Below are 10,281 nucleotides of genomic sequence, written 5' to 3'. Positions count from 1 at the left end.
CAAAAATAGTGTTTAATGAAGAAAATGACCAAAATAAATTTAATGAAAGAGTAAAAATGTATTTTTACCCCAAGATTAACTAATATAGACCTAGGTTTTAGAATTAAGGGGGTGAAATTTTGGGGATAAGGTTTCAAATTAAAAATAAATATAAATATAAATATTAAAATTTTCAAAATAAAAATGAACTATTTTGGTCATTTTTTTTCTTGAGCGCTATTTTGTGACAAAAATTTAAAAATAGTTATTTGATAGAATTGTCCTTATTTTATTCATTCATTTTTTTTCTCAATCATAATTGGCATCATTTATTTTCTTCTAGTCATATAATACTGCAATCAATAATTTGGTAACCTTGTGCTATATGTTCAACTTTATATGTATGGTAAAAACGTTTAAAACATTTATGTAGTCTAAAAGCATTTAATGTAGTCTAAAAACATTTAAAACATTGACAAAAAGAAGAAGAAGAAATATTCAAAAGAATTGGAACTTTTGGAAAATGATTTACATATTCATAATTTATCTACCATTTCTTAAGAGATGTTAATTTTTATGTACCTTCCAAGAGATGGCTCCTAATCAAATGAGACTTTGACCACATACTCTTATTAATACTCGTCTGAACAATCTCTTGTCACAAAGGACGTAAGAGGACGAGAAATTTTCAGAAAGCCAAATACAGATGAATTGTAAGTTACTTAGTTTTTCTAATTCACATAAAAATAAATCGCCAATGATTATTCATAATTAGTTTGTTAATTGACTGTTTGCTACAACTGATATCATGATACGTTGTCTCTTGTTTGATCCTTCGTTGATCGTAGCAAGAGCTCTAATACGATCAGCAACGATCGTTCTTTTTCTAATCGCGTTTTTGAAAAACGCTGCGGCTCATAAAAGACAGCAAAGTATTGTTGCGTATCATGGCGCGGTTGCAACGGACGATGGACGGTGTTCGGAAATCGGGATGAAAGTTCTTAAAAAAGGAGGAAACGCCATTGATGCGTCGGTCGCTGCTGCTCTATGTTTGGGCGTTGTGAGTCCAGCATCTAGCGGTCTAGGCGGTGGATCGTTTGCAGTGGTTAAGATAAGTGAAGGGAAGGAAGTTGCTTATGACTCTAGAGAGGTTGCTCCTCTACGGGCCACTGAGGTAACATCGTTTTAGTAACAAATGCATTTACTTTTGCTCTGAACGAAAAATGCGTTTTGAAATAAGCGTTTTCCTTCAACGTTTTCAGAATCATTGGTATTTTTTTTCTTGCTCTCTTGGTGTAGAATATTCATGGGAGTAAAAGCTTTTATTTATAAATAAAATAAAAAATTAGCATTGCTGAACATTTCGTCCTCATATATAAGCGTTTAAGACGCTATCTTGAGCTTTTTAGTAGCGTTTTCATAACATATGGACCATATATAGTTAATGCATAAATTAATATATTATATAGAGTAATACTATTTCCAAACGTGATTCTGAGCTAAGTAGCGTTTTCCTTGACGTTATTGACGTAGAATATGTATGATGGTAATCAAGACCTAAAGAAGAAAGGAGCCTTATCAGTAGCTGTTCCCGGTGAAGTCGCGGGTCTATTCACGGCTTGGACACAACACGGGAAACTGCCATGGAAGAAATTAGTTAATCCCGCAAGGAAACTGGCAGCTAAAGGATTCAAGATTTCAAAGTATCTCTACATGCAGATGAACGCAACTAGTGATGATATCTTAGCAGACAAAGGTCTGTCTGAGCTATTTGTTTCTAACGGAAAGCTCAAAAAGCCAGGGACGATTATCCGTAACCCAAAATTGGCTTGTACACTGAAGCAAATCGGTAAATATGGTTCAAAAGCGTTTTACAATGGTACGGTTGGGGACTATCTGGTGAGAGATATACAAAAGTCTGGAGGGATAATAACTTTGAAAGATTTGCAAAGTTACAAAGTTAAGGTTAAGGAGCCATTATCTACTGACATTCTTGGATTCCGGTTACTCGGTATGCCGCCTCCTTCCTCCGGTGGTCCTGCTATGGTGCTTGTAAGTCAAGTTATTTTTTGGTGTAATTTTAACATTTCATCAAACTTTGGTTTACTTTTTTGGGGGTTTTCTTGTGTTGCAGGTTTTAAATATTCTTTCTCAATATGGGGTTCCATCCGGTGTTTCGGGCCCTCTCGGTGTTCATCGATTAGTCGAGGCTCTGAAACATGCATTTGCAATTAGAATGAACCTTGGGGATCCGGATTTCGTCGATGTTACCAAAGTTGTTTCGGATATGTTGTCTCCAGAGTTTGCAAAAGACTTAAAGAAAAAGATTAGCGATGAGAGAACCTTCAAGCCCAAACATTATGGTGCCAAGTAAGTTTTTCAATCTATTAAATCCACATGACTTCTTTTTATTTATTTATTTATTTATTGATTATTGATCTTCCTTCCCCTCCAATACGTAGATGGAATGAGCTTCAGGATCACGGGACGAGCCATTTGTCGATAATAGACAAGGATAGAAATGCTGTTTCGATGACTAATACAGTGAACTATTTCTTTGGGGCACTAATGCTGTCTCCGAGCACAGGAATCGTTCTGAACAACGAAATGGATGATTTCTCAATCCCCATGAAATTCGTTGGCGACCGCAACGTGCCGCTACCAGCACCGGCTAACTTCATCCGTCCAGGGAAACGACCTTTGTCCTCAATGGCTCCCACCATTGTACTTAAGGTTAATTAGAAAAATAGGCATGTTACTTGTGACACACGAAAATCTGAATTAGGGCTCAGTTTTTTATGCGCTGGTTTACGCAGGACGGTAAAGTTAAAGCCTCGGTGGGTGCAAGCGGAGGAATATTTATCATCGCTGGAACAACGGAAGTTTTCTTGAATCATTTCTTCCTCAACATGGATCCTCTCTCTTCCGTCTTGGCTCCGAGAATCTACCACCAGGTTTTTATTCCCTTAATTAGTAGAAACTTTCTTGTTCTTCTTTTGTTCATAACTAAAAATTATTATTGTGATTTCCTTTTGCAGTTGATACCAAACAGAGTTTTGTATGAGAACTGGACTACTGTTTACGATGACCATTTCGAGATTCCTAAAGAGACAAGAGATGTGTTGGAGAAGAAAGGTCACGTCCTAGCGCCGATTGCTGGTGGAATGATTTCTCAGTTCATAGTTCAAGAATCCGATGGGAAGCTTGTGGCTGTGAGTGATCCAAGAAAAGGAGGGTTCCCTTCAGGATATTAAGACTTGATAAATTTGGTTCAAATAATATTATTTCATCCAACTTGTCATGGTTACAAACCTTTAAATCGATAAATAAAAAGCGATAATATCGATCCAGAATTAAATTATCAACTTTTTTTTTTTATCAAATTAAATTATTAACTTATGCTCATGGGGTTAGTGGAAACCGAATATATTTGATAAAATAAGAAAAAAATAGAGATGAATCAATTAATTTTTTTAAACATCAGCACTAGAATCTTACTTAGTATAAATAGATTACATACATAAGAGTGTGTTTAAAATATATCATATGGAAATGGAAACCATATTGTCTTTTAGACAAATAGAATCACGTTAACAAAATAGTATTTGCCAAGTATAACATTCCAAATGTTAATTTATAAAAAAAATTACGTAGATCATGAAGACCATATATCCTCTTTCTCACACCAAAATAGCTTGTACATACATAAGAGTGTGTTTAAAATATATCATATGTAAATGGAAACCATATTGTCTTTTAGACAAATAGAATCACGTTAACAAAATAGTATTTCCCAAGTATAACATTTCAAATGTTAATTTATAAAAACACTACGTAGATCATGAAGACCATATATCCTCTTTCTCACACCAAAATAGCTTGCAAGCATTTATAGCCATTCTTTACATAGTAAAATTTTCCATTATGAACAATGCTTCTCACCTTGATTTGATTGGTGAACCCGTAAGTATTGCGAAAAGTCACGTCTTAAAACATAATCGCAGAACCATAACACATCTCTCATTTCTCGTGAGCTAACCATAACGATCAAGAAAGATTTTCTAAAATTTCAGCAATCGTGGCGAAGCTATATAAAAAAGAAGAGGAGAGCAAAAAGGTAATGGAGGAGGAAGAAGAGGAGGAAGACGACACATTTGAGGATGCCGTGTGCAACAAGACACCAGCGAGAGTCAACACACCTTTGTCTATAATCACAGAGGCGTTTGAAAATCTAGCTGATCTTCTAAAACCAGACATAATCACCGAAGAAGACGGGTTGAGTCTTGATGCATTCTGCAATGCGTGTACACACGTCTCTGTCCTCTTCAGCTGCCTAGGGTTCGCCTTCAAATTTGCTGAGATGGAGTACATCTCCAAAGTTAACGACTTGGTTGAAGCCTCGAAAACATTAGACACGTTACAGAATATTTTGGACCTAGACGTGGAGAAAGATACGGTGAAAACACCTGGAAGCCGTTCACGTAACCTGAGACGCGTGAGACTAGGGTTAGACCTAATCCGAGCAATCTTCGAGAAGTTCTTGATGACAGATGAGTACTCTTTGAAAGACGCTGCGACAACAGCTTACACAGAAGTATGCGCACCGTTTCATACATGGGCTGTTAGAACCGCGGTTTACGCGGGAATGTATACGCTTCCGACGAGGGATCAACTTCTGATACGGCTCGATGAAACTGAACAATCTGTTGAGAAGAACATGAGGAGGTACATGGAAGCTTCACGTCCCATCGTAGAGTATATTGACAAACTTTACATTGAAAGGAACATTAAACTCGACTGGTAACCATTTTTGTTACTACGTCAGTTTTGTCTTTGTAAATTACTATTATTACTATTGATATTTTTTCGTCTTTGTCTTTGTAAATTAAAATGGAGCTTTTGTTTGAAGGCCAAAAACCGAGGGTTTGTCATTGTCACTTGATGTAATACTCACCTTAATCAAATCAAAACGTTTTCAAAACTCCTTTTCTCCACTACCAGTTTATTTCTGAAGTTGACCGTTTGGTATCGACAAAACTTTCTTTGGGTTTCGGTACTAATGTTATTTTTTCGGTTTTGGTCAGTTATGTTATAGGATGCTTACTAGAATTATATATGATCTACAAAGACGCACGTAGTCTATACTAGAATTATATATCGTTAATGTCAAACAATTAGCGTCATAGTCTGGGTGGTGTAGTCGGTTATCACGCTAGTCTCACACACTAGAGGTCCCCGGTTCGAACCCGGGCTCAGACATTTTCAAGTTTTTTCTAAAGGAAAAATCCCTATATCATTTAGTTGCTGGTTTGCTGTTGGTTCCATTATCCATCCCATAGCCTGGTTTTTGACCATGTCCACTGGGTTCGGTAGATACCCACCGTGGAAGGATCCATTTACTAGACGATGGTTTATAGCTTAAGTCTTCATGACATCATCAAGCTACTATAATTTGAAAAAAGTTTATGCGTAGTCTCACTCACCAATAAAATGCGTTATCATCTTAATGTAAGGTTGTTGTACTGTACACAAGATTTAGTTATCGATATTTGAATTCTCTGTAAACGTTATAAACCAACAATTGTTCGAAGCTCCATAGTTCGTTCATCCTAGGTACCAAAGTCTAATAAAAACATACAAAGAGTCTTCTCCTGCGTTCTACCATTAAAATACCGGAAATTTCTATAAGACCAATACAAACCTTTTCGCCTACATTTCCACATGGTCTCGTTGCTCATGGTTCTGTTAACAATCTCGTATTTTCTGTTTGTTTATATTGTTCTTGTACTTTCTTTAGATGTAATCTCTTATTTGGTTTATTTTTGTTTAAAACCCATCATCCACTAAAATCGTTTAGACTTTGTTAACAAATAATTTTAACACAGGAACAAAATTTCGGCCTATCATTAAGAAGGTGTCAAAGAGGATTGTTCAAGTAAAAGATCGACACGCAAGTATTGCTCCCTATAGTGAGGGCATCTGAGTCACATGCTTCCACACGCCACCAAAGAGTTTGGAACTTCCCATACCCATATATAAAAGTATACAATAGATTGGCATGCTTAAATGGTGAACACATCATTCTGAGAACACGTGTTAGAGAGTCGTTCATACAAACACCTTAAGATGCTCCGCGAAAAAAGGGAATCTTAGTCATGTGCTGTTCCTGGGCATTTTTATTTGACTTATAGAGTCAATTAGCTAAAAAACCACAAAGAAGTTAGAAATTAAGTAAATGCACATGATGTGATAAGTTATGTGTCTATGAACAAAGATACCATAGTGTGGGGTTTAGGGTATTGAGTTAATTATGGGAAAAGTTGTGTATATGGGATGCAATTTCACTATATATTATTTGTTTTTTTAAAACTGTGGAGACTTCACATGAGCTACTATATAGCTGGTACGCAAGTCTTGGCGGTCTTAAATTAATGAATTGAAGGGATTCGTTTATCTAATATTTCTTGCTTCAATTAATTGCTTATAGTTTTCTTATAAATTCAGCATAATGTTCACATAATATTGACAGTACATTTAAGTTTCAAGCATTCTTTTTTTTTTTGCTGAAGGATTTAAAAAACTTTAATATTAAGCTCTCAAACCGATGAGATGAAATGATATATGTTTGAATGTTTTCAAGCTTAAACATTTTCGTTTGTGTTTAAATTCCCATGTTAGCATACTATATATATTCATATTTAAAAAACTACAGAATATAATTATTTAAAATCTAGTTACAAATTAAGCAAAACTTTCCTTATAAGTTATAACACATTACCTGCAAGATTAAACACTTCAAGATTCTTTTAAAAAGCATACGCGAATTGATTTTAAAAAGGTTACACTTTTCCTCAGTTCAAAAATAAAAGGTTACCCTTTTCTTAAGCGTAGCGCGTCCACTTGTATACATTTGCATTCACTTCCGTGGCACAAGCAACAGAAGCGGGAGATTAGGTTTAGGGCACACATATGTGCAACGAAAAAGTTCCATTACATTTTTTTTTGTAACTTTTTCTATATATTTTCTGTTTTGGCTTAGGGCCAGTAACTTTTATAGAGATGTTTGGACCGGCGCTGGTCACTTAATGCCCAGCCAAATTTCAGAGAAGACATGCATTATTGGTAATACTTTTTAAAAATATTTTCATACTTTCTCGAAGGAATGAATCTTGCCTTTTGTTGCAACAACGACTTACCTTCCTTCTTGGCTTTTGTTGTTCGATAGATAATGGCTTTAGCGTTGTTGCTATTGTTTGTTGATTTTTAGAAAGTTTTTTGGTATTGGACCTGGCTGTGGTCCGAGCAAGCTGCGTTTTTCTGCAGACTGTGCTCCCTTTTGTAAATGTTATGTACTGAAAGGTATTTTCAGAGAAGAAAAAACGCAAACCAAAATTTCAGAGAAGACATGCATTATATATTGGTAATACTTTTGTTTTAATATTTTCATACTTTCTCTTTTTTGAGAAAGATATTTTCATACTTTCTTGAAGGAATGAATCTCTTAAAATTGACCTATATGTATAAGAAAAGGCCTACGAACTTGAAAACTTACGGCAAACAATGATTGGTCGAGTGCTACTATTATTGCGCTTCTAGGATCTATAAATTTTAGTCGGCCAATAATTGGTGGCCGTGATAGAATTTTTTTTTTCTTATAGAAAGGAGGACATTTGAGAAATTAAAGTTAGAAAAGTGAAATTATAGAGAATCCCTCTCACTTTTTCTGGTGGATTCCAACTCGTCACTCGTAACTTTTTTCCTTTCCAACAAGTTTTATGATACGGTTTAAACTCATGCACTGGTTAATAATGCTGTATATGTTTTTCTTTTCTTTTCTTTTCTTTTTGGAGCGAGTCTTTCTCCCTAGTTGGAAATACTAACCCAATGGGAACAAATGCCAAGCCAAAATATAAAAAATTGCATTATGTTTGGTCTGATTTAGTCGTAGTGGATCATATAGGGTATATGATATGTAAACGTCTCAAAGATTGTCCCACATTTTTGCATTTCTTTTTTACCTTTTTCATATTTTAGGCAGCAAAAAAATCGTATATAATCTATGTTTGATGAATAAAATTAATAGTTTAACAGAAGCAAAACAAAATACTAATCAATTTCAGTGTGGGAATTTCCAAAATATCAATTGCGTTTCCAAACAAATTTAATATATTAATTTATTAATTCCAAATGATCAAGATGTGTACGTATTCCATTTAATGATAAGCCAACTAGGTCTTTGCAGGTTTAGTTTATGTGTCCTGCAACCTACATTTCCGTTATTTTCTGTAGCATAAGATCAGGACATCCCTAAGAACTCAGCGTTGTTAAAAATATATACCACTTCATATGAATTATCATTATAATTACTGCAATGATAATTTTGGAGCATGCATTATTAGTTGATAGTTAAAGCTATAAATGTATAAGCCACCAAATCCCACAATGATCTTCTTGTGGCATGTCGGGAGAAATAGGTGAAGTAACACTAATGGGTTGTTCACAAGTAGACAGCCAATAACGTGAGACCAAAAACCCTAATCAAATCCTAATTATCGTAATGAGTTATCTAGTTATACTTTCTAATCATTAACAAAATATTTTCTTCGTTGTCGCTAGCTCATAGGAGTCATAGCTACATAAACACTTAGTTAGGTCCACGCCTACGATATAAGAAGTCCATCAAGTTGGTCCTTTGAGCATATTATATATAACTACCTATTTTTGTTTTGTGTTTACATCAGTTATGAGGAAAAAATTGAAATGTCTTATTTTTCTTCTCTATGAGTCAAAATATTGAACTGACCCACATGGGATTGTGACAACAATTAAATATTAATACTAGTTAGTCTAGATTCTAAACTTTGGGAAAAAATCAGAAATTTACTAACAATAAGTCAGGAAATAAATAGTATAAATTTGCTTTTTTAGTAATATATATATATATTGTAAGAACTAATGTGTATATAGTTGAATTCTATAACTTATGTATTTCATATTACATAGTTATCTAATTGATGAAACGAACAAAGAAAAAAACGAGCATGTTTCAATCAAATATATTTTCCAGAATACTTGATGTGATTTTAATTTATATTGTAGGCTTGATATTAATTTGCTAATATATTTATTTTTCACAATGAGAGTATTTATTACGGCAAAGTTACTAGATTATCCTATACAGGAAACGATGAATATGACTGTAACGTCTTTTTAGCGATAATCTTTTGGCGAGAAAATCGTTTTTACTCTCAGTTTCACTTTTATATGCCAATCAGGTGAAACTACTCTTTAGCTAGTCACTGTTTGAAATAAGTAAAATAGTTTGTTTATTCTCTCTTGATTTGTGGAGAATAAATATATATTGCGCCGGTTTTATTGTTTTTTTTTATTATATTATTTACTCTAATATTTTTACTCTCATCTACTCTATTAAAATAGACTCATATTTTTTATCTACCGTATATAAATCTATCTAAGACCATTCATTAAAAATTTAAAAAAACATCCTAAAACTACTCATATATGATATTCTTCTAACAAAAACAATATACATCTAAACAATAACATTTCTAGGAAAAGATAAATATATTGTCAGTAGGTAACTATCATTTGCATGTTTATCATATTTAATATAGACCATATTTTATATATTCCAGTAACTAATTTTGAAATTAAATAGTATAGTCCAATTCTTTTTAAATTATCAAATTAAATGTTTAAATAAAACAAAATAAATAATATTTTATTTGTTGTAACATTTTATGTTGATATTTTTAGTAAAAGTAAAAACATTAAACTGAAATATAATATATTGAATAAAATAATACTTTAAAATATAACAAAAATGATTTAATTTATTCACATAAAAACATTTTGAGAATAAAAATTTCTAAACAAAGAAGCTAATAAATTTTTTATTAATTCATCTAAACTAATGTTTAAAATTAAACTATTAATATTGATTTTGTGTTTTAAAGAAATTAACAAAAATACTTCATTAATATATGATTTGTACAATATCATCAAACAAATTTCAACAAATATAAAATTTCAAAATAAAAATTATACATAAAATTGATATTAGATATATATCTTTATAACATATTTTATATTATAAATATTAATTTAAAAATATAAATATATCCGCTCGGATGTGCGGATTAATATCTAGTTCTCTTTATAACAATTACTCTAGGTTGCTCTTTTACTTACCAGTTACACTCGATAATTAGGATATTATGTATATATATATATATATATATATGTTTTCTTTCGGTAACAAAAAAAAAATTGTTGAACGTT

General features: G+C 32.9%; 2 protein-coding genes and 1 non-coding gene across 4 annotated transcripts; all 3 read left to right on the top strand.

The window, feature by feature from the left end:
• Positions 1–500: 500 nt before the first annotated feature.
• Positions 501–3,340, top strand: LOC106352482 (glutathione hydrolase 1-like). Of its 2 annotated transcripts, XM_013792104.3 has the most exons (7): positions 501–692; positions 828–1,153; positions 1,513–2,031; positions 2,114–2,349; positions 2,442–2,712; positions 2,796–2,933; positions 3,018–3,340. In XM_013792104.3, exons 1-7 carry the CDS (start codon positions 686–688, stop codon positions 3,231–3,233), a joined length of 1,713 nt encoding a protein of 570 aa, XP_013647558.2. In that variant the 5' UTR covers positions 501–685; the 3' UTR covers positions 3,234–3,340. The 2 variants fall into 2 exon arrangements, with proteins under 2 accessions (XP_013647558.2, XP_048590865.1); XM_048734908.1 differs by lacking the exon at positions 501–692 and having other exon boundaries at positions 788–1,153.
• A 481-nt stretch (positions 3,341–3,821) lies between these two features.
• Positions 3,822–4,994, top strand: LOC106352483 (ACD11 homolog protein-like). Its single transcript, XM_048734909.1, has one exon. The coding sequence runs from the start codon at positions 4,100–4,102 to the stop codon at positions 4,781–4,783; it is 684 nt and encodes a 227-aa protein (XP_048590866.1). The 5' UTR covers positions 3,822–4,099; the 3' UTR covers positions 4,784–4,994.
• A 170-nt stretch (positions 4,995–5,164) lies between these two features.
• Positions 5,165–5,238, top strand: TRNAV-CAC. The gene has a single exon. It is a non-coding gene; the product is annotated as a tRNA-Val (tRNA).
• Positions 5,239–10,281: the final 5,043 nt, after the last annotated feature.

This window comes from Brassica napus, chromosome A6 (genome assembly GCF_020379485.1).
Source record: "Brassica napus cultivar Da-Ae chromosome A6, Da-Ae, whole genome shotgun sequence".
In the NCBI taxonomy this organism is placed as follows: Eukaryota; Viridiplantae; Streptophyta; class Magnoliopsida; order Brassicales; family Brassicaceae; genus Brassica; species Brassica napus.
The sequence above is the reverse complement of the archived record's forward strand: the minus strand, read 5'-3'. Positions and strand labels throughout refer to the sequence as shown.